Here is a 25,266-nt window from a genome sequence, read left to right on the forward strand (position 1 = left end):
CTGTATTTACTGTTGTACGTTGATTTATAATCGGAATTAGTTGAACGTCGTCCAGATATTTATTATTATTTTTTTTTTCGTTTCCAATTTTGAGCTTCGCGTTACGCTAATAACTCATCACGTTATCCTGTAAAATAGCTCCTGCCTTTCGCGAGCTTCTTTTCGTCTTGTTTTAGCGTAAATCCCGCTCCGCAGTATCGTCAAAAGTTGAAACGTCGAAATTAAATACCGGAAGGGAGGAATTATGCCTCATATGTAGCCGCTTACTCCCTTTCGCTTGATATTCGTTTTGAAGATATAAGAATTTTAATTTCATTCGTTGACTCTCCGAGAATGGCGAAATGAAATCTGAATTGAAAGTGTTTTTATTCGGAGAGTATTGTTCGACCGTTTCGGCTTTAAAGCGAAATTCGGGAGATACGCCACTTTCAGAAGAATGAAATAAATGTCTCAGATAATGCTACAATTTGTATTACTTGTATTAATATTTGTGTTCGTACGTGAGTAATAACGCGTTTTGTGAGTGCTCCGTGATTAGAAGAAGAATTTACTTTTTCTTCACCATCAATTTGTTGTGCTAACGTCCTTGTGGCGCTAGTCCTTTACGTTATATTCTGGCCGCAGTTTTACGAATAACGTTTCATTTATTTTTCTCTTTTTGTCGATACTTTTATGTTCACAGTCTATTCAAATAATGGCCATAAAGTGTCAAAAATGCAATAAAATTATTGGTCGTCATGATGACTATTTAACTTGCCGAAAAGATTGTGGACCAAATTACCACATTTCTTAGATGGAGCTGTGGGGTTTTGCAGTGCTTAACCGATAATAATAATTATCTAGTCTATGTGACGTAGTCCATATGGATCTTTCCAAGGCCTTCGATCGGATACACAATTTAAAACTTGTTGATAAGCTGGATAATTTTGGACTTTCTAATAACTTGCTTACTGTTTTTTGTTCAAATCTTATACACAAGTATCAATATGTATAATGCAGGGGACTTTAATCACTATTATTTAAATAATTATCAGGAGTTCCACAAGGCACAGTCTTCAGCCCACTGTTATTTTTAGTATATGATCTGTTAAAAATATTAAATGACCATCATTTATTACATACAGATGACCTAAAAATGTATTTTACCAACAACAATATAGATGACTGCAAAAAACTACAACATGCTATAGACATCGTTACAGAGTGGACCTTAGAGAATTGTTAAAATCTAAAGCGTTGATAACTGTCGCGTCGTTTCGTTTTCTAAAAAAACGAATACTCAAATGTATGACTACAAAATTGGTCATGTTTCGCTAACTAGAGCTGGTCATTTTAAAGATTTGGGAGTGCTGTTTGATGATCAGTGTGAAGTAATAATAATAATCTTTACCAGGAGGTGCACATCGTTCGCTCCTTGCGTGTATCACGAGACTACCAATTCGTCGTCATCGTAAATTTCCGTTCGTGGCGCAAAAATTAAAAATTTGAATTTCAGATGGCGCCCTTCCGCGCGAAATAAAAAAATATTTTCGCAAAGCGAGCTCCGAAAAAAAAATGCCGCATCGCCACCTGCAGCCCGGAACGTGTTCCACGCGCCACTGCTCCCATCAATAATTTAATTTCGGCATCAGAAATCTGATGCGGCGGTGAATTAATTAAAATTTAAACAATGCAAATATTTTGCAGCTGTTCAAATTACGCGTTATTTCATTGTTTATTGAAGCAGAATGATAACAGCAACCTTTGGATATTTTGTTTTTGCGGCAGCGCGGTACCATTGTGGGTTCGCCCGTTGTTAGCTCGCAACTCTGCTCGGTCAAAGTCAGCCCGGTGGCTAATTAACGCGGCAGTCAATGCCGTATTTATTATCTTGTTACAAGCAGTAATGCGAAAATTGGCAACTGCACATGTGCCGTTCCGGACCCGCAAATAATAATCCGGTTTATTCCCCTCGCAATAAGTTGGCGTAATTCGTTAATCAGATTCCGGCGTCCGGCTCATTCTGGAAACGCGCTGATTGTCCCCCGCGCCGAAATTTACTCGAGCCGGCCCATGTTTCGGCCGTAATGAATCCAGTACACGATTCGGTTCGGTTGCTTAATTGGCTCCGGGCCTGTTTTAATTATACATCCATTATGGCGGAGGCGCCGGGTCCATTAAATTTTTACGTATGGACGAAAGAATTTCACGTCACGTACCTACCTACCGCACAAGTGCGCCCGGCATTAGAAAAGTCCGCTAATCTAATTCTTGGCGGTTTCGGCGTGCGGCCACGATGATACAAGGAGCTGGATGCTCCTTTCAGGGTAAGTAATTGGGAGCCGAGAGAGCTCCTCGGAAATGACCCGAATTACCTTTTCCCTACCGGGAACCCTTTTAAGCCGCGTAATCACTGACGAACGATGCTTTTCGCAGTGTTTGAATAAAATATCACGACACACACGCCGGGCCTAGTTGGATTATCTCCGTAATAACGTCGAGACGACGGTTAACCGACACAGAAAGAGGTGAGGATATCGTCGAGGAGCGCCGCCACCGGAACGAGTGAGGTGCAAAGATTTGTTTGTTGTTTAGGTCGAACGGCAGTTTCTTGTAAAATTTTCGGGGGACAAGCGGCTCCTCGATTCTGTGCCATCACGCTAACGAATCAGGTTGGCAACGTAAAAACTTTACACTTCCATCTTTTGTGTGGGTTTTCCAAACCTCGATGCAATAAATCCTCTATTTTCATGCATCTGAATGACGCACTACGTTCGATTTTTCCATTATGCTGAACTTTATCGGTATTTGATGATGACACGCCGTACGTAACTGCCGTTTTTTGCTCTTCGCATCGGTAAGGTTCGCTCGCGGTAACGCATTAGTAGTACTTAGGTAAACGGAGAAGTGTATAGCGGGCGTCCCGCAGGTTCTCAGCGTCTGCGGCTTTAGTTCGTCGGGTCTTGTTTACCGCGGAAAAGCACGATTCTTCCATAAAACGGTGATAACCCCAATAATCAGTGCGATACATTTTAATCCGGAGGGGTCTCCTCCGCGTGTGTCGCCAATATGGATTCGGCTTAGTGCGGAACGACGTGTTTGATTGATCATTACCGTGATAGTTAAGTTGGAAATAATGTTTATTATAGCCAGACCACTTCACCTTATCAGCATGACGTGGAATTCTGGATGGAATAAGGCCCCTCGGAGCGGAAGGCGCCACCCCTACAGTTTAATCGCCGCTTTACGGTTAGTGGCTCTACGCACAATAACCCTCATTCCTTAGTGGGAAACGTGTTAATTAATGAAGTCCAGGCCGGATTGCCTAAGAAATTGTTTTACGTGAGTTTAACAACCCGTAAGCTAAGCAAACTTGTCTTGACCGAGGCTCGCTCTTTGTTCGCCCCCTTCTGTGCGGCGCGGCGTTTACACCTGGAGGAACGAGTTGCATAATCCGAAAGATTGCGGCGTCTAGACGGGCGAAAAAACTTCTTCGAATGTACATTGCCAGTCGAGGACGATGAGATCGATCCGGGGCACCCTGATATTCCGAACCGAGATTTACGGCGTAGATTTCGCAGGTCCGCGGCATTAACGTTCGACGCCTCTCGGCTTCGGTCACGTGACGTTGCAGTTTTGGCGGTATCTACCTGCTTCCGAATTCTTCGGAAATTTTTGAAAGCGTGCGGTAATTGAATCCCTCAACATCTTCCTCGGATCGCACGGTTCCTCCGACATCTTCATATTTATTCTTGCAACATCCGCCTCCGTCCTTATGAGAAGTCCGTGCGCGTGACGACGCCATATTTTCTGATGTAAATAGTGATATTATTGGTTTCTCCAGGCAAAAGGACGTGGTGTGCTCCATCACCTTGACGAGGCACGCGTCAGACAGAGGGTTCCTCGCCCCATGTGTGCATGTCGCCCCCAATAAATACCCGCTCCCCTCCTTATTATTCAAGCCATGCACTCACTCACATCTTATCAAGTGACTACGCGAAATATTATGTTTGCCCCGGCGTACATTTCACCAAAAAATTGATGCACGCAACGTACATAAAGCCGACACCAGAAATACGAGCGCAACACCCCTTTCGCACCCTAATAAAATGAGCGAAACATTTGGCGAACAGAAATTTTTGTTGTTTTAAAAGCCGGCGCGGCGTCGTGATGAATTAGCGCACATGATGAACAACGAAGGCAAGTGCAGACACACAATAGGTCATACAAATGGAATTTTTACGAGCCATTGCATTAGCCCGACGCAGAGATATGTATATACCTCGCGTCCTAATTTGTTCGCGGGGCGCTTAATGACGGGCGCTTTGCGGGAATCGCGCGAAAACGGTCCGTCGAGCCGGATGTAGAATTGTAGACGCGTACCGAAAATATTAGTCGGCATCCCTTTCGACGGTAACCGCGTCGATTTTCTTTTTAATCCCGGCTCGAAGCAATATTTCAGGAGGTCGTCTTGATGAGCGTCGAATTAGCGCGCCGAAGTTTTTATTACCTGTACCTGAGAGGGTGGCAGTAAATCCGAAAGCAGTGACCGGTCGTCTTTCCTCCGGAATGGAAGAACCGTGTCGGATTAAGCAATATCCAGGATGGACGAGCGGAGGAGCTGCGCGGACTTGATAGAGCATTGTTTTCCGACAGATATTAAATGTCATTCAACTCGAAATACACCAGTGCACAAAACAAGTCAAATGTATATTCCAGTATTAGGTTTGACAATGGGAGCTTAAGTGTTCCAATTGTTACGCGACCTTGGAAACCTTTGTTAAGTGGTTTAAGAGAGATTGATGAAGATGCTAGTCTGCTCGAATTTATTAATGGCCCTGCGAGAAATAGACAGTCGAAACAATGAATCGGCGCAGAATGGAAATGAATTATATCGCTCGCAGCTTTTTTCGCTTTAAACTGTCGATAATTTCCATATTTTCGACATTGTCTTGTTGCGTTCGCATCGGAATCGATCAGTGTCGGTTTTAACTCATAAAATATTAATTTCCGTATTCGCACACGAGCTCTGGTTGTGTCTTCTCGGAGGAAGCGGATAGATTGACTTTTTAGGGAGATGCGAGCGCCAAACTTTGCAAGTTATAGATGGCTGCAATAGGAAAAGAGCGAAAAGATGTGACAAGCGTAAAAGACACCTGCGATATTTGCATATAAAGGATTTTTCAATGTCACTCGTAAAACTCGAACTGATTTCTCCTATCATGAGCTCGACGGCGGTAACGAAATCTTTAGATTTCATTTTACGCGCCGAGGGAGGACTGATCCACCCAAACTCGTGTTCTTTCGGAGTTGGCTTGTGTTCTTAACTAAAAAAAAAAACTGCTGCCGCCAAACTCCGGTAGCGACTCGCGTCGTGGTCCTTCGAGCCGGATTCCGTGTAAGGGAATCTAAACTACTAAAATTTTCATCGTGTATCGACAGAAACCAGGATTTATCGCCTACGTCCATAATTACCCCGGCCTGTTTCGCTTGGTGCGAACTCTTATTATTTTTCGAGAGGCCGGGTCGAAGTGCCGTCGTCGCCGCCCATAAATTTCGCCGGTGAAACTTTCGTCCCGACGCCGCATCTCGGGGCCTCGCGCGTCAAAAACTTGGCCAAAGTTATGTTTGAAATAATAGGACCTTTCTTTGGTCCCAATGCATATAAAGAACGCATTAGGTGAGGGTCTCACCTTGGTCCGGGTATTAGAGGGCTGCACGGCTCCCAAAGGAAAAGGAAGAGCGAATCGGGAGAAATACGGCTCTAGTGGGAATTCGTCTACGTTGCAATACTTCGGAATCGTACGTAGGTATATAGGTAGCTTCCCTCATGCAAATAGCAACTGACACATTAATTCCGAGATTTTATCCGACTGCAATGGCGTACGCGCACACCGAACACAACTAACAAGAACTTTTAGTTTTTTAAGTGGAAATTCTCCGCGAGTGGAATTTAAATTAATGCGAACGTAAAAAGTTTACATAAATGTTTTATGTTCACCACCTCGAAATAAAACGAGTGAATTTTAAACATCGCGGAGCAAAAGGACGGAGAAGGTTCGGTTAGCAGAAGACACAATATTTACGATACTCTCTGGGAGGAATATTTTAAGAGAACGTTTCAGTGCATATAATGTTTTCCCCAGATACGCGGTGATGGTTGCAGGGAAAGGCATAAATACGACAGGAGTATGAACAGGGCCGCAGCGGGGACGAGCCGAGAGGGCCCGTTTCTGAAAAACCCTAAATTTTGTAAATTACAACACGTGGCCCATTTTTATCATTTCAGCATCGATGGAAAACTGCAAAAAATGTGTTAATTTTTTATAAATTGCGCAAATTCGGAGACGTCGCTTAAGGATCGTGGTCTTCATTTAGCGTCTTCGGAGGGTTGTTGTCGACTGTTGGTCGCAAAACATCTACAGCGTGTGTGTATTTGCTGCGTCAGATCATCTAATCTTCACATATCATTTCTGTGTTTATCGTTGACGCTAGGGTGTAGTGTCCTAGACTAACCCTGTGTGACGAAACATTTCAATACAATTTAGACTGTGTTTTAACACTTTATTTAGTTTTCTTCAGGACTTCGAAGAGCCTCTTTTCAAAGAAGACAATGTACGTCCGTCTGCCGCCCCGTCATGCCACATTTTTTGGATAATGCTGCCTAAGGTTTGTTATTTCTTAGCCTCTTACATCTATTTACTATTAAAATAGATATAAAATTGGTGCAGTATCTTCCATCGCTTTGGATGAAACTCGAGATCATCCACCTCGACGACAAACACATGATCAAATTTCAAGTAAGCCTAGGCGGGTGGCAGGGTGTTTAAGGAATGGTGGATCACTCTTCTATTCTCTTAGCTTACTCAAGTTTGTAAAATTCGTTTGATTAGAGTTTCGTACGAGCTCCACGCCCATCGGGCGGAATTTCTAGCGGTTAATAACTGAGGTAATTGCGCGTTTCCTGCGAGTTTCGTAATGATCCGTTACCATTTCCAGTTTTTTTTTTGTGCAAATTTTCCAACGTTGGGTTCCTGATTAAGCGCCTGCATGTACCTAACCCCGATTCGTGTTTGGGGGAAAAATTGGCGGTGGGTGCAAACAGAAACAAGAACTCTTGAGAGCGCGTCCTTTCCGGAACCGGAATAAAATATAAAGTTAATTAACGAGCAAAGCGAGTAATATCTGAATATAAATTACTACATTAGCTCGTTCTAAAGGCGCCGATAAATATTCATATATCGTTTCGGGAGAGCCGGGGCTCTTGGTCGATGCGCGAGCAAATTGTAAAAATGACATTATAAACCACTTAACATTTTAAACAGTACGAAGAAGGGAGAGGGGTTCGTTCATTGGGATTCCGTCCGTGCCGTTTACCGTAAGCACATTCATGAAGAGATCAAGAGGAAACGTTTAATTCTGGGTGTAACACGTCGGCGAAACTCCGGGTTTTGATAAAGTCCTCGTGCACGTCCGTCAGAGGAGAAGATATAAGCCCCTTGGAAAAATAATAACTTTTCCAGTTACTCGTGGGATTTGCGAAAGTGTGCGCTGCCGGCGCAGACGTGACGTGGGAGCTACAATGCGTCCACACCAGAAAACTTTCCTGCAAGAATGGTTACCGAACAAGAAAAGATGAAAAAAGCACGAGTCGAGGGAGGACTATAAATTACGGCGGAATTGCTAGATGTAACGAATATCGACTGCGGACAATAATTCCAGGTTTTCCGGGGAAGATCCGGCCTCAATAAACCGGTTCGGCTTTATTTACCATACACGCAGGAGCGGCGTTATAGAAATTCTCTTTCGAGTTTAATAGTTCGTTTGGAATGTCACATTTATGGACGACTATTCAGGCCGAACAATGTTCTATCGAAACTGTGCGGAGCGAAGTTATGCCATTTAAGAGCCCGCTAGAACCGCAACAGTGCGTCGCGGTGAACTCGATAAGATATGGATCGGCGACGAGAGAACGGAGATACTCGGCTCGGGCTTGAGCATGGGATATTTCCGGCAGGAGCGAGTAACACGCGGCTAGAATTACGCTACGGAATGACACCTACGAGCACAAACTAGACCGCGAACTTGTTTTTTGCGTTTAAGCTCAAAGGCGAATCCAGGACGCGCTATCCGCGGACGTCCGAATTTTCTACTCGAGACGAGAACAGAGGAACGTTCCGTCACCAATTCTGCCTCCTTGCTCTGACCGGATCTGGCACGTCTATCCCTCTCCGTTCGGTCGTATTCGTTCGAAGCACCCTCGAATTTCTGCGACATGCAAAACACGCAGGGTTCGTCTTAGACGTGGTGACGACGTCTGTATTCATATCTCGTTTTCCATCCGTCAAGTCTCATACAGGCCATATTTCAACTATTTTTCATTAGATCGGAGCTCATTGCGTATGCATTGTGGAAGCACTTGTACTTTATTAGAAGGGAAGATAAATTAAAATGGCTGCGGTGTGTCTGGCATGTGATGTGTATAAATAAATGCAGTTACTTAGACCGTTAACGTTGCTGACATCACGACTAGACGGGCAAAAGGAGCAAGTCCTCCCCATTAAATTACTTTCCTGCGCTGGCCATACATTACGCTAGGCACAAAAGAAGAATCGAAATCTCGTTAGAGGCGATGCGTCATGCACATTCTAATTTTTCCCTGAGGATCGAGGAAAATTCGCACGAGTGCAAGTCGAGGGGGCGTGAGTCCATGCGAGGGAAGCGAACACGAAATTGCAGAATTTTACAAATTGGGTGACTTTCTGGACCTTTCCGCGTTCTCGGTGGCAATTAAAAACCGAAAAGTAAACTATATATCTTGGGGAGATCAGGTGTTTTTTTTTTGTTTTTGTTTCTTGGTTCGAACACGTATTATTAACAAAGAATCGCCATCGACTGTCTTACAACTGACAGCTGTCTGGTAATGGTGGAAGTGTCGGCGTCTCGAATTTGTATAGCGCGACGTGCAGTAAAATTCAGCGGATCCGGCTCGCAGCAGATTTGGATCAGATAAAACTTGCATAATAACATTCGAAAACCAATAAAATACCGCAGTAACAGTTTCGCAAATCTACTTTATTATCAATCCATACAACGCCGAGTTCGGGGTGAGAGAATTATAACTTTCAACAATGTAATATTACGGCGCTATTGTATCTGTCGGGGTGAATTGCTTAGTTTTCGGCGAAAATAAGAGGCTTTCAGAAGACTGTCCAACTTTCGGATAATTGAATTATAAGAATTGTTATCAGCAACGTTTTAATTGCGTTTCAACTTCACTTCCAATTAGGTCCTTACGTACGAGCAGGTCTGTTTTACTCGGGAGATAATATAAACACGGAGCCGAATTAAAAAGGTCTTCACTTCCCGCTCAGTGCACGGAAGATTTTATTAGCAGGTTAGACTCGAGTTTATCGAGGAAAAATTGTGCCCGGAAAGGAGGAATATAAATGGAATAATTTCAAATGAACGGCATTATTTATTTTCAATTTAATTTCTCGTCGCGGGAAAGAATGTTGCAGACAATTGCTTCGCGAAAGCGCTTTTGTGCGGGCCTCGACAGAGTCAACATATCAGCTCTTGTAGCGGAGCAAGGGTGAAATTGGATGCACCGTGTTTGATGTCAATACCACAATGCACGGGAAAAGTACTCGACTTGCGTTGTACTCGGCAACTCTTACTGTTACCGAAGCCGAATAAACTTGGCCAATATCATACCCACATGCAGATTGCACTCCAATTTCTTGTTTGCCCTGCGAGTTGCACTCATTTTCGTCCGTCTAGAAGAACAGGAACGCGTCGTGGGCTACGGAGCCGGCGGTGAACGATTGCTAAATTAAGAAAGACGCCGGCTCTGCAAAAAATGTGCATCGAATTAAATTTAGACGTCCGAAAATATTAGAACATTCTTCAGTGAGAGCCCGGTCAAATACCCGATTTCACACATGTTGGTAGTTCCAAGTTCAGAATCATCGCTAAAAATCTATCGTGTCCTTCTAGTTTACAAAAAAAACACCTCTGATGTAATTAAATAGTAGGTAAAATTATGTCTTCTAAAGTGTTTAAAAAAATTCATTTGCGGAAAACATAAACAGAATTTCTCGTCGTAACGAAAGAAATTCGAACACTGAAAAAATAGCTTTCGAAAGAGATGGTTAACCGGAATTGAATGCCCGCAACCGTTCAATACAAACTTGACGTATTAACCAAATTCACGTCCTTTACTTTTCGCCCGAGCGTGTTCTACCAGTACCAAAGCAAACAATCCCTCCGATCCAATCGAATAAACACCAGTCGGGCCGAATCCTCGCGTATTTGAATTATCGCCGGTGCAGGTTTGGCAGTTGCAGCACGCAAACTCTGCACATAAAGAGCGGATTCAATTAGAAACCTATTTGGGAGAGGCGGCGGCGAGTGGATCTGAAGCCTTGATATATGCACGAACGGAAATCTTAAAATGGCGCTCATTCTCGGTATATTTTCCGCATTATATCCTAGAAGAATAAAAGAAAACGTAGCGTCACGATATGGCCATCTCTTCTAGACTACTATTTCGCACGTCCTCCTCGCGGAATTTATTCGAGTCGTATAAAAGAACCGACAATTCCGAGCAAACGCCACCGAGGAAATATATCAGCTCTATATCTGACAATGGAAAGAATAATATTACACACATAGAGCGTTTGATATACAGCCATCTCAGATTCAAAACGCAAATTAAACGGTCGCGAAAACGGCCGTAAATCTCCGCCGGAATTAGCACGAATTACTCGCAATTGCGAGGCGCCGTTTTTGTGTATTTTTTTTTTATATATCGATAGTAATCACTGTCGAAACTTTCGTGAACACACAGGTACTCCATGATGGTGTATAGACACAACACTCGTAAACTAACGGGATACAAGGCAAGTATACGTAAGACGATGTATATGGAATAAGAATAAAATCACACGCACACCGAGGGCTTGATAAACCGCAATCTGAGTCAAAACTCGAATTAAACGGTCGCGAAAACGTCCATAAATCTCTGCCGACAACGGCGGAATTAGCTTTATTAACACGTCCGTCCCTTCCTTACATATCTCTTTCGCAATGACGTCACGTCGCGCAAAATAAATTCCCTTGTAAAGTTTATGCAATAATTCGTAGGAGCTTGTTTTCCATTTCGTTCGAAGCCCTTTGCGTGAACACCTGCCATGTATCTCCCGGATGAACTCTCTTTATACTCTTCTCCCCATTTTAACCCATGCACCACTCACTTACATAAATAATCCTCCCGTTCCTTCCTAGACGTTTATATATTTTTACGGTTGTTAGCGTCCCGCTCCCTGTGACACGTTCAAGTATGCAAGATATACAAAGAACTCACGATTCCAATTATCCTATGACATAAATTCCCGAAAACGAATTGCAAACAACGCCGAATTGCTCATGATTAGTTGCTCCAACAAACTCAACCCTTGTGGCGTGGAGGGCTGTTTGGGCGGGACCAAGAACTCGGAATTTTGCTGATTCACACAAATCTCGCACACGCAACCCGAATTGCTTTTAATTGCTTTTTATGTAGTTTTTATCAGCGGATCGGCGAAGGGCTGGGTGCGGAGTCTCGCCGGGACGTGTGGACCCCGAAAACTGGCAAATTATGAGCCGACAGGGCGAAAATGCGCCAGTTTACAGACAGGCGTCGTAATAATTTTGAAGAAGCAACGCAGAGAAGAAAGCAGTATTTTGCCAAAAGTTTGGGTCTCCGGTGGACACAGATTTGAACTTGAGTGTTCACTTTTGGCTCTTTGTTTTAGGGTTTTGCACTACACGCTTGCTGTATCGGAGTGGAATATCGCTCTAAAAGTTTGGCACCGAGCCTTGCTTGCTTTAGATTTCCCATCGGAAGATTTTGCGAGAGTTTTTGCGCCGCCCAATAAACTCTTTTTATGTTGTATCTCTAAGCCCAGCTCTTATTGCACGTGATGGCTGCGCGCTCAAGGTTCCAACTTGTAATTACACAAGGTGCCGTAAACCAATAAGCCCTCACCCCAATAAAGGATTAAATAAACTTCCACGGGTTAAGAAGCGTGCCTTATCAGCGGTCGCAATTTCCGAGAAGACGCTTATTTTATGCGATCACCCGAAAAGACGTAATTTTCTAAAGCGACTCCGAAAAAGCCAAACATGTTGGTCCAGCTGTGTTTGGCGTAATAAAGAGGCGAAAATGTGCCTCTTAGAAGTACTCGGCACGCACCTTATGTTAGTACGTCGATTATTGTTTATGTTCACTCTTTTTCCTTCCCCTGGAAGCGATAAAACCACTATACTCTCTGAATAAAACTGTTGGCAAAGTCGTTGCGGAAAGGGGATTACGATTAATCGGAGGATTTTACAGCGTTGTGAGCACGTATACAAATCATTTCACTTAATTTATCAGCTCTCTGTTTAAATGGACCGGCGTAATGGCGGGATCGCTGCGAATATTGCATTCTTTCCTGCGACCGCCCGACACCTGCATGTCCTCAAATTAATTAACTCGATCGGCCACTGGAGCTATTCCGGGAACAACGACGCTGACGGAGCTTTAACAATGCTCTTCTCTTTCAAACGACAGCGGAATGCAAAATGAACAGCGGTCGAGCCGCTGAAATGCGCCGAACAATCATGCACTGTTAGTGTTGCGGTTGCACTGTTAAATAGGTAAAGACTACACCAATGCAAGGTAATTGATCGAGGGAGCAACCACGGAAATATCAAAAGCGCGGTTGTCATCGGGAATGAAGAGCTCTATGTGGAGCGCTAGGATTGATTGGGTTACCGACGCAATAATAGAGTCTCTGCACGCCGCGATAACATTGGTGTCAAAACTATCGATGTCGCTGCCAAGTTGGAGGTTCGCTTGTATAATAATAATAATAATAATAATAATAATTAAAAAAATTACGTGAACAAACAAAAAAATAATAATCGAGGACTCACTTTATGGGTATAACTTACAAAATAGCATTTATCAATATTTAGTTTTAGTTTGTGACGGTTACGTAACCATAAAATATATTCATATTTTTTTGGAAAGTAGGTATACAATGTCAGATTCATTATTTATGGCCGAAAATAATTTATTGTCATCAACATAGGCTGGTACTTCACAAAACTCGACAGATATAATAAATCGTTCATGAAAAGAATGAAGAGAAGAGGGTCCAGATTCGATCCTTGTGGTACCCCGGATGTAGCCACATAATTTTGGAGAAAAACCAAGCCGCTTCCTTAATTTCTCAATTAGTATCTGATGGTCAATTATATCGAAAGCACTGGAGAATCACATTGAGTTGCCCACGTTGATCAAGTTTTTCACTAATAAACTGGGTTTTGGCCACTAAGTTAGTACCTTTGGATCTTCCGGGTAAAAAAGCCATGCTGATTGGGTGAGAGGTAACGTTCTTTCGTAGCACTGATGAGAGCAATTCAGCAAAAACTCAAAAATTTTCACCAAAGGAAAACCAGAAAAATCGATAAAACTTTGAGAAGGAGCTAAAACGTGCAACAACCTTATTCTGTACCGAAGAAACAGACAAAGTAGCCGAGACTTGAGTCAGGCCTGACCCCTTGAAACGCGCTAGAGTAATTAGAGAGGTATTTTTCGCGTCAATGTACCTTCCACAAAAGTCGGCGTCGCGTCGCCTTAATTATTCGCCGTTTTAGCGCGAGTCGGCCGCACATAAACGCCCTCCGCAAATTGCCGCCGTCATATTCGCTCCACGCATTATTACTAATAAAGGAAATTTCTCATCGCGAATTAACTCGGTCCGCGAAAAAGCTCTCGGCAAGCAAGCAAGCAAGCGAGCGACCCAAACAAACAGCGGAGTCCATCTACTCCTAAATCGTTCCGCACATTCGGCAACAATGCGGTCATCAGTTCGCCAAGCCTCGATCGGAAGTTCAGAGACGGCTTGACAAACTCAATAGACCTGTCCCAACAAAAGCGGTATTCATTGTTTGTCGATTCCTGACCAACAACTTTTAATTCGACGTTCCGCAAATAAAACTTGGGAAACATTTCAGACATCTCGCTTAATAAAAACATCTCTCTTCTTCCTCTCGAGCGGCGTTGCGTTGGCTCCCTGCCTGCTGTTTGAGTTTCAATGCAAAGAACTCGGAGTAATTCCGATAATGCGATTATACTTTTGTTATTGTTAAGACAGGCATATTTTAATTAAAACTCCGGCCTGTTTTTACAAACAAGCTCAGACCATTTGCGTAGCGGTTCCTTTTGAATATTCCATCAAATACCCGACTTTAATCACCTTTGTGTTTTGCATTATGGATCCGGGCTGCCGGCCCTCGAAGAACGCCGATCGGCGAAACTTCCGGCGCTGAGTTACGCGCAGAAGAACGTGCGAAAGTCCAGGAAGTTCGAATTTGCGCCCACTCACGCATCAAACTTTTACCTAGGCGAGTAAGCAGGTACTTTGGTTTTTGCGGCTCCGTGGTTGCGGCTAATTTTTTCGCGCCGGGCACTTACCGTTAATTAAGCCCAGGTCCTCCAGCGTCTCCGCGCCCATTTTTGCCCACCTCCCGGATTAATATTAGGTCGTTTTGAAACCTCGCTGTCGCTATTGTGGTCGGGTTGATGGCGCAAAACACTCGCTGTTTTGTAATTAATGAGCATTAAAATTAATTTAGGGAGTGAATTCGGTGCGACGGCGGCGCGGAGGAGGACGTATTAAATTTGGGCTTGTATGTCTTAATGACGCCCTTGTCGAAAATCTCAAAGAGCGAGTCTCGAGTTACGGGGGCGACAGCGATAAGACAATTGGAGACGTCTTTCAGCCGGATATTAGGTCATTAACAATCGCCCACTTTTCCTTGTTGACTACTTCGCCTATCGTTCGTTCGTTCGTTCGTTCGTTCGTAGGGAATTGGGTCAACTACTGATAGCGCGGGACCTTGTCTCGAGTTCGAGTTAGATAGGCGATGTTTGATGCAGTGGCGGCCATAAAGCAGGAGCTGCTCGACGCAAGAGTACGGCCAAATGGCAGCTTGCCCATGCCGGCTGCTGCGCTTTTTCTAATTGAAAAGCATCGGTGCGGGATTCAAGACTTGAGACAGACTGACTGTCTCCGGATGGAGCGATCGGGGTTATTGTGGTCGATCGGGATCGATTGGTCGAGGGGGCAAACGCTTTTCCACCGCAGTGCGAAAAATTTTCGCCGTCCCTCTCGTCCGGTCCCACGCTCTAAACGAACCCGAGGTAATGCAGCGATCGTCCTTGTCGTTTTCTGACCTCGAATCGGCCTCGCTGACCTCTGCCTCTTGTTCCAGACCTGCTACGAGATGGAGCGCTACCTCAAGGACGAGCCCAAGATGCAATCGTTTAAAAAGTTGCCCTCGGATATGGAAAGGACGTGGTACGAAGTGAACTGTATAGACGACTATAGTGACCGGCACCTGGACGCGTTCAGTTCAGCGAGTTCGCCCTGCTCGTGGGACGAGGGCGGCGCCTTGTCGTGCGCGGTCCTCGTCAAGCAGGAGCCGATCGACGACGAAGAGGACGAGGACGAGGGCTACGAGGGGCAGGTGCACCACCACGGCGACGACACCGGGGACGCGCTGCAACTGCGTTTAGTGGCGAGGAACCCGGCGACGCTGACGCCTCCTTCTAGTCCCGAATCGGGACCCGGTCACAGTAACGGAAGTTCTAGTGCGAGCGAATTGGACGTTTGCGGACTCAGGGTGGGCAGTGTATCCAGGAATGCGATTGTGCGGGTTAGGGGACTGACGAGGTACATATCGGTCGTTCCGCGGACCACGACGCAGAGTCCCGTTTCCTCACCCGCTTCCACGCCGACCGTCAAACATCGGCTGGACCACTCGCCGGACTCGAAGCGGAGGATACACAAGTGCCAATTCCTAGGCTGCAAGAAGGTCTACACTAAGAGCTCGCATCTGAAGGCGCACCAAAGGACACACACAGGTTAGTGGCAACCGATACGGAAATCTTCCGATTCCATCGTAATAATAATCGGAACTATCGTTCGTAAAGAGATCTTGCCCTGCCCTCGCAAGTCGTCCCGGTACAATTTGGCCCGCATTATGCACCCCCATTAATAACGACTTCCCAGGGAGCCGTGTCCACTAATGTATCACCGGCAGCTCTTCGTCTGGCAGTCGGTCTGACTATTCGCCGGCAGTCGTAATTACAGTAGTTGCATCCCAGTAATGGCCGGTTAGTTCGTCGTCATCGCGGGAAGTCCGGGCGCAACCCGCATGCATCACCGCCTCCGGTGCTCTTGTTCATAACGCTCGCCATAACTGCGTTCAGGGGCGGAGTGTCAATTTTTTTTCGGGGTACTAACTTGACAAAAGATTTAAGTAAATATAGAAGTTACCGGGTTTTTATTATTCGCAACAGAACATCTACATTATTAAAAGCGACTCGTATTTAGAAAAAATAGAAAAGGGTTTTAATACTCATTACCATTTTCCAGGAATTTAAATTACACGAAACGAATTCCCACACATTTCAAATGGTTTTTTAAGATTTTTTTTCTCGGTAAGAAGGTCTCGGGGCTTGTGGGTCCATCAGCACCCCGACACCCGTGTCCAGTCCGCCCCTGATTGCATTGCTCCCCGCAAGAAATATTGCGAGTCGCGCGCAAAAAAAAAACCCTAAGAACGAAGACCGAACGCCTCTAATCCCTCATGGAGGAATTCCAAATTGCTCCATTTATTCCCCTACTAACAGCTCTTAATCCGCTTTGCGTACTCAGTGTGTTGGTGTCTACCGGCTGCAATTCGGCGGCCGAGATTACTCGGTATTAAATGCGGAGGCAACAGGGCCGGTCCGCCGTGGCAGGCTGGGTTGTTCGTGTCCTGGTCAACGTGCAAACCGGAACAGAGTCAGGGATTAATGGACGTTTGTGTCAGAACCGAAAAGGGGCCGATGTTGTGAATAATCGATACGATGAGGCGTTTTGGACAAAACAGCAAAGCGGAATGGGACCGAGTTAACGGGGTTTCTTAGATGGGCCCGGAAGCGCCGCCGTAATCCGGGCCGAAGTTAGTTCCACGTGAAGCCGTTTCTTGCCGGCTGAAAAAAAGCAAAATTTCGCCAGGTCGTCGTCCAGCTGAGCGTTCTACGATGACTCCTCCATCGACGAAAGCGCATTATGCAGAAATGCCGGTCGATTCCCATAGCTCAGGGATCATACGCGCATCAGCAGGATACACCGTATGACGCCGTCTCGATAAATATTAAAATCGCGCAAGTGAAACGATTGAAAGATTTGATTCGTTTTATATCCGTACAGTTTTATTTCGGGCTTTGGAGAAGATCGCATATGAAATTTTCCGTTCCACGGCGAATAAATCGCATCCGAGAACAACACACGCCGTATGTGCATCCATTTGCTCGATGTCGACGTCAGATTGATTATAGGAGAGGCTTGCACCCGACGCGACGGAAAGTTGATGGCCCTAATAATACGACCCAAGTGCTCGGAAAGGACGAATCTCGCGAAGAATTACGCAAACGAAAAAAAATTTGATTTTTAGCCGCCGTTTACGCATTGCCTCGCCGTTGATTTATGGAAATTTTCAATACTGCGGAAATATTAAACAAGGGCAGTGTGTTAAACTCCGTTTAATGTGGCCCAAATATTTGCGAGCTGCTAATTTCGCACTGTTTGCCGAGGAAATTAATATCGATTGAAATTCAAGACGTTCTCCTTCCTAATTTAATATCTCAAATAAGGACCATAATAACATCAATGAGGATATAATTATAATGCGCGTTGTGCGGATCTTCTCGGAATTAGGGCGGCTCAAGGACGAAAAATTTGGCGTGTCCGTATTAAGTAAATCTGGTCGTTAGGACGCTGCCTAATTATGCAGGTTTAATGCGGGACTTGGAGGACTAATATCGTCACGAGTATCGTTTAAAATTAACCGGCCGAAACGAGAAAGTGGTAATTGCCGCACTCGGAGCAGTCAGATTTGTTTTAGGAGTTGCTAACGGCGCGAAACTTATGCCACTTTTAAAACGGCCCTTCGGCTAGAGAGGCAAGCTATTTTGTCAACTTATACAAATTAATATAGAGTTTTTATTAACGAAACGAGCTAAAAACAGTACCATCTTATGTCATGGACTGTCACTTTGACTTGGTCCAGTGTTTGCAAGCCGAACAACAAGATCATGTGTCTCGCTATCACACTTCAGAATTTACACGGAGCAAAAATAAAAGTCACGGAGAAATGTGGGAAATCTTATGAAGACGATCGCAAAATTCGGAATGTGCCAGTAAATAAAGATGTTGAGTGGAAACAGTGAGGATTACGCCGTATATACACTTATACCCGTCGTTGCTCTATTAAACTATCTAATGGCCGTCCTTTACGGTTATTAAAATTGGCATTCGGTACCTTCCCGCTTCATAAAATTCAACAACTTTAATGCCTGAAGTTGTAAACTTCCAAATTATGGGCACTGTTGCTATAACTGTTTCAGAAGCGTTCAAGAGACAACAAACCATTACATTTTACGGACAATAATTATTACGAGTCCTGATGAAGGAACAAGGTACACTTTATGGACACAAGTGCTTCTTCTTCCTCTAACTACAAGTTTCGCGTTTAATCAGAGAATAAAAAAAACTGACACGGAATCGCAATTAACATGGTGTAACTAATCGCAAGCACTCCGACTCGTAGAAAAAGGACCATGTTAACTTGCGGCGTACCACTATACGTTTAATTAATTGTTAATCAGAACACTGGTTATGCAGGTACCGATAAAACAATTTGTAGATAGAAGTAGTGTTCGCCGCGATAATTTTCTCTCGATGCAGGTGTCTATAATAACTTGCCGTATAATTAGTACAAAAAACAAAAGCAAGATCGCTCATCGAACGTCTATCCTCTCTTTCTAGAATCGTCGTCGTGTCATTCTGAAGAACGAACGTCTGTTTTGATTTTTTCGGGCGGGAATATAGCTCGTAAATCTGCCTTCCGTCGAACGTCTGCGTGCATTCCCTTTAATTAATCTAATTTCGTTATCTACACACCTAGCGGCCCTTCCCGGTCCGTCTTTTCCTCGACGTTGTGTTGATAACGGTGGCAATCTCTTTACAATGCTTGTGTATGCGCGCATAAAGGAACAAGGTGGTGTGGCCCTCGGGCTGTTCGCCCGGAATGTTCCGAGCATCCTTTGACGATGTTCCAGAACGGAAGCTCCCCGAGGAGGAGCCGCGGAATGCGTGTGTCACACACAGGAATTCCAAATCTTTTATTATTAAGACGAGTAATATTTTTTTAAATGCGAATGCACGCGAATTCCGCAGAAGGGTTATTCCAGAAATTTAAAAACCCCTCGGAAATCCGTCATACTTTGGGGTTGATATTGTTGTGTGCGCGCTTGTACGACTCATTCCGCTTTCAATATTTATTGCACACGACTTGGGCATTGTACGTATGTTTCCACGAAGAATTGAATCGCTTTCCTGTTGTTATTACGAGACCATATAAGGTACGACTTGAATAAATAAAAACTTTTGTAATTGAGTTGCACCGAGCGCGCATTTTTCTTTGCGTTATCGCGGCCATTTCCACGGTTCGTTTGCATCTAACGCCGCCAAAGTTGCAAACCGATTTCTTGCCGCCCGTATCGCCGCCAACGCGATGCAATTGATGTTGCAGGGATCATTTTCCGTGTAAATAAAAAGTTGGACTTGCTTCGTAAGCAACTCTTTCCGGGGGACGTTACGCGAGGATATTGCCAGGATTTCGCTCCGGGCTCGTACGGAGGCGGATCACGTGCCGAACTACATACCCACCTATTTATCGATACTAGACGTGGATTCAATTGGCACGGAAATCAGACGCGCCGTTTACCACGAGTCGCACCTAGCCGTTTCTTTATCAAGACGTCGTCGGCCGGCAGCCAAACGGACCACCTGCTCGCCCCGGGCACCATTTTTTTTTTCTAATACCGTACGTATCAGAACTTCGGGCACGCTCTATTTTTCCGAAACAAAGTGTAAATACGCTTAATCCCTCATGTATCATCCGCGTATCCGTGAAAAATTTCGAATGCAGGGCACGAAATCATCGCTGACCAGACACTAGAGGGGACTAAACCGGAGTTTTGCTGACCCGCTACCGATCCGGGAAGGAGTACAATTTATACGGTTATGTTTTACAGGAAAATTGCAGCAAAATGACAAGGCTGTGTCAGCACACGTGACTTGTTTAGGAATAAGGTGGCGTTTTTTGCGTTTTGCAGTCGCCTTCGCCATCGATCCGGACAGAGAAAAGTCGGAGCGCATTTTCATAACGCAGGGCCGCACTGACCAAATTTTTTTTCGGGCCGCTAATCCAGCCATAATTAAATTGTATGAGAAAACATCGAAATAATAGAAGTTACCTGTTTTATTATTCACAACAGATGTTATTAATAACGAGGTTACAAATAATTTTAATCATTTTACTTAACCTGTTGTATAATAATTTGTTTGACACTAACTGCATTGTAAGGCAACCACTTTTGATGGACTTAATCTCCGTTGGCAAGAGTGCGAAAATAAAATTTACTTTCATTTAAAAGTGAAAATTTTTTTGCGCTAGGACGTCTTGCTTGAATCGGATGCTATTTGAGGAACTCTGTTTTCGTTACGTTTTGTCCGGGAGGTACAAATATTCCACATGTAATAAATTGTTCTTCTTTATCACTACTATCATTATTACTATCAATATCACTGGTGTCAAACGCACACGTTGTCGCTTTGTTTGAAGAAAGTTCGATGGACCTTCCATTGGGCCATCTGTATCAGAATCAGAAACGATCAGATCACTCGGTTTCTCAGTAATTTTTTTAGGCTTTGTTACATACGAAAATAACGTCATTTGTTTGGCATTTTGATTTTTGAGAATATTCTCGATTCAGTTTCGACCGTTCTTGGCGAGAAAAATATGAGACTGAATAATAAATCCGTTGATTAATTAGAGAATCGCATTCGGTACCGACATACGAGCAGCGAGTTTGTTACCATATGTACCAGGAATTTAAATTACTCCAAACGAATTCCCACACATTTGAAATGATTTTTTTCAAGATTTTGTTCTTGGTAAGAAAGTTTTGCAGCTTGGGGACCCACTAGCCCTAGGGGCCCCGGGTGTCCCTGTCATAACGATTTGTTTAAATTGCGGAAAAAAAAAGAAGCCGCCGCAAATGAATAATGCAATGAGCGTAGTTTTGTGTTGGGTTTGATTTAGTGTTACGTGCCCAATTTTGCGTCCGCTAGAACAATACACGGTCATTCGGAGTTCAACAATAGGCGGCAATGATGAAAAATTGATTATGAAACAGATTAAAAGGCTTATTTCTGGCTGAGCGAGCAGGGGCGGGCTGATGACGGCTCGGCCGAATGTCGGATTCTTCGTGATAGATTTTTGATCCGGTGCGCGTATCCGGGGACACGGTTTCAATCCGAGTCAAAAAATCTACCCCGCCGCAAAAACCACCTCCGTCAAGAGGAGACCTCAAGTGTGCTCGATGGTTGTGGGGAAATGACAAATGAAGCGAACGCTCGTTTTGACGCAGTACGCGACTCTGGGGAAAGTTTGACAGGTGACCGTCAACTCGCGTCGTCAATCACCCTCGTGCACCCTCGAGCAGATCCGCCGCATTAGTTGTAAAGAATCACGGCAGTTGCATCGTCTGAAAATTGGATAGTAAAAGCGATTTATCGTGTCACCAACTCTCCGGGTGTATGTTTGAGAAGATGAGAGGATTTAGAGATTTGCTGCAGTGTAGTCGACGTTATTGTTTTCGACTTGAAGGCGTCTAGGACGATATAGCACCTGGGAGTCCCTCCTAATGTAGGCACGCAGCGGGAGAATGTGCTGTTTAGATCCGGACGGAGGAGATATCGGAGAGGGATCGTGCCGGATGCAATGGCACGACGCGGACATTCATATTCAACACTTTTAAGGCATGTCGGCGTATCGCCTCCGTCCGATAAAAGGCCATTCAATTTCGTAACTCGGAGGAGTTGCATAAAATACACTGCTACATTATGGAGGCGAAATTTCAGCTTCAGATAAAGAATCGTCGCATTTACGCCGCCATAAAGCTCGGGACGGTGGGATTTCTGTCATTTGTGGATATCAAACGGCGTGCATGGTGCATAAGCTTCGGAGAAAAATTTACCGCCCTGAATGCAACATTGTGCGTCAAAAAGTGCCCTCTTTGACTTCGCTTATCGATCCGCCGCACCGCCGTGAATAACAAAACACCGTTTTGTGCGCCCTTAGACACATTTGGTGTCTGCTCGAAGATAAAAGGATCAAAGTAAAAACTTCCAAACTTCCAGAGCCCCCGTTTTGTAATTCGTAATGTAGGTAGGTATGCCTCGTGTCTTATTGGTAAATCGAAAACTCTCCGACCCATTAAAACGCCGACCAATTACGCCGTGCCCAAAAACCAATCTCCCTTCGACAATAGAGGAGTAATTAATGCCGCTTCAAATATCCTTTTATGTCGGAATTACATTAACATGAACTTATATGTGGCACACTCGAAAGATCTTGAGGGAGGGCTTTAAATGAGTTTAAATTGTATCTGGTGTATCTAAGGTATAAGAGCAACTCTCATCCCTTAACAACGCGGCGGCGGCGGTGGCGTTTATTCAAAGGGAGGGAAGCGCGCAACTGCGCGTCAAGAAATTAGCAAAGGAATTAAAATTAATGGTTCCCTTGCTACTTCTGTTCAACGTCTAGCGTTTCATGTAGGCGACAAACAAACCGGGCCTTCGAGGATCGCCGGGATAACGCTGCCTGGCGTGTTTCTGTTCTTACGCGCACCTTGCGCACACAAATATTATTTACTCGAGGAATGTGTACACTTTTGACGGATGAAATTCAGCGTGCGCGTGCTAGGTAATAAATCGTGCCGACTCTCTGACAGGTGTATTCGTACTGATTCAGTCTTGCGGTTGATTGTCGGAGAAATCTCTTTGGGCGAAATTTTACCGCGACGGGGCTGTCGAGAGGCGGGCCTTGATGAGCTTTTGGAGATGGATTGTGCTGAAGGTCTTTGCGACGAAACGACAACTTCGAAATAAACATTGAAAAGTGTTCGTCTGCGACCAAGAGTTGCGGAAATATTTAATTTTCGGTTTCGGTTGTCAAAAGAAAGTAATGACGAAGGTGCGTACAAACAGGGGCGGCTGTCAGTCGGGCGGGCGTAAGAAATTCGGTGGGGTTAGGGGACGAAACGTGATCTGCATAAAGTTATTAGCTGAGTACGCGAAGAGCATGTTGAACTGTTATCCGGGGATTTGTCCCATATACACCTTCATTAAGGAGACGCTATCACAAGGACCTTTCTAATTGAGGTCTTCGCAAATACGTAATCAGAGCGATGATTTCGGTTTTGCGACCCTTAAAAAGGGATCTGGAACTCGAGACTCGGACGCGTGGAGGGTGCCGCGTTGATTACGTGGTGCCCATTCATTTTTATATTAAGTGCTTATGGTTATCTGCGATGAATAAATGGACGATAAAAAATAACGGCGCGATATTGCATGTTTGTTTGGCGGAGGGTGTAATTATTAAGTCTAGACGTGGTGGTAAAACGATCATCGAGAGACTCGCCACCGCCTTTCATAAATGATTTTCATTATGTCTGCGCTGACATATTGACACGTAACGAGTCTAATACTCTCTCCCATTGTTTCGTCTTTGGTTTTTTTTTTTTTTTCTTCCTGTCGGAGTTCGACATTTTGCGGACGTCGTTATTTTGGCCGCCAACGTCGGTTCGTTCTGTGCATTTATTCACAAGAGTAATTCGCAAATTCTAAGTTAAACTAATTTTGAGTTATAGCTCGAGAGTTCGTTGCTTGACCGCCGGCTATAAATTTAAGCCGCAATAACTAGCTCCTACTTCGGCATCTGAGGCTGTTAATCTAAAACACAATTTTGCTTTAACTGGCTGTGAATAATTTGCGCTTTTGAATTTAGATAGCGCGGGGTAAAAAAGGGTGTCCTTTGAAAGACTTCATCAGGGACGTAATTAAAATTCCGCAACTTTGTGTGTGCGATGCCCACAGCTTTGATCATTATTTAAAATTTATTTAAATTGTCCGCAAGAAATTTAAGTTTATTAGTCGAGTGCGTGGTCGGTCGACGAACGTCGTGTGCCGGTCCTGGGCGCAAACGACCGACTTTGTCGTTTTGGAATCTTCGCCGCCGCCGCCGCCGCCGCCCTCCCGCCTAAATTCCTCCTCCCCGTGTCCAAATCGGCTGCTGTCTAAAAATAGCGGTTGAGTTATGTACAGCGCCGTAATTGTGTTGTGACGCCGGCGTCTCGACGCCTGCAGACGCCGTCAAGTGCACTTGCCTCCGCCGCTTACCTTCCTTGCCCCATTGTGTACACGACACTGACCTATTATGTCCCTTGCTGCTTCTTTTGTGTTAATTATCGTCGAAACCACCACGCGGTTTACGTCTCTTTCGTTCGCCGTCAAAGCAACGGCGCCCGAAAATTCCTCGCCACTTTTGAGATCAAAGCCGAATCAATGAGTCATTTACGCCGCACATTATATGAAGATCAAGAACGGCTCCAAAGCGTATTTTTCTGGCATTCATTCCTTTATCGAACGAACGACATTAAAAGATATTCCTGCCACTATTGTGAATCGTGTCTTTCGAGGCAAGAGGATGAAATTATGAAAATATGCGAAACAGGACGACTTAGTTTATATTCAGCGCATGCTGAATGTAAATGAAATGTTATGAAAATAAAGGTGAGCATACTTTCTTTGACGACTACTCTTCATTTCATTTTTTCTAAAAGGAAAAAGTCGGCGCTCAAAGTGTCTTTGTGAGATGCTTCATGAGACTGTTTATTTTACATGGCGGTCGGGCGACCTCGCCAGATAATTGGCTTTCTTTTCGTGTTGGAAAGCACAGAAATTTATTTTACGCAAGGTATTTACCTCCGTGAAGAGGATGAATGGAGGGGCGCGAAATTTCAGACCGATGCAAAGGCCTACCTACCTACCCGGCGCTCTCGCCAATTACGTTTTAACTTGTTGCTCTTTAAATTTCGCTATTATCGGTTTGCGCATACTTTGCGCGCCTTACGTGGACTTTCTGTCTTAAACAGTGATTACGACGAAGAACGTCTTCCAGTCTCCGCGAACGATCTGTTTTGAAAAAATTTGACGCCGATTCGTCAAGTTCAAACGCTGTTTGAATCGTTCGAGTCCACCACAACGGCAAGTTGGAGAAATGTTCGTCGGA

General features: G+C 44.5%; 1 protein-coding gene across 6 annotated transcripts in view; it reads left to right on the forward strand.

The window, feature by feature from the left end:
• Positions 1-25,266, forward strand: part of LOC135127503 (Krueppel-like factor 6) — a 192,083-nt gene that overhangs the window by 130,067 nt on the left and 36,750 nt on the right. For 4 of the 6 annotated variants that reach the window (XM_064053928.1, XM_064053931.1, XM_064053932.1 and 1 more), the window contains one exon: positions 15,289-15,940. In XM_064053928.1, the coding sequence (XP_063909998.1) occupies positions 15,289-15,940 (652 nt within the window). Of the gene's footprint in view, positions 1-6,551; positions 6,649-15,288; positions 15,941-25,266 lie in introns of all 6 variants that reach the window. The other 2 variants (XM_064053933.1, XM_064053930.1) reach the window with 1 other exon arrangement.

Source organism: Zophobas morio, unplaced genomic scaffold (genome assembly GCF_036711695.1).
Source record: "Zophobas morio isolate AGI-343-1 ecotype UQ-CSIRO unplaced genomic scaffold, CSIRO_AGI_Zmor_V1 ptg000012l, whole genome shotgun sequence".
Classification (NCBI taxonomy): domain Eukaryota; kingdom Metazoa; phylum Arthropoda; class Insecta; order Coleoptera; family Tenebrionidae; genus Zophobas; species Zophobas morio.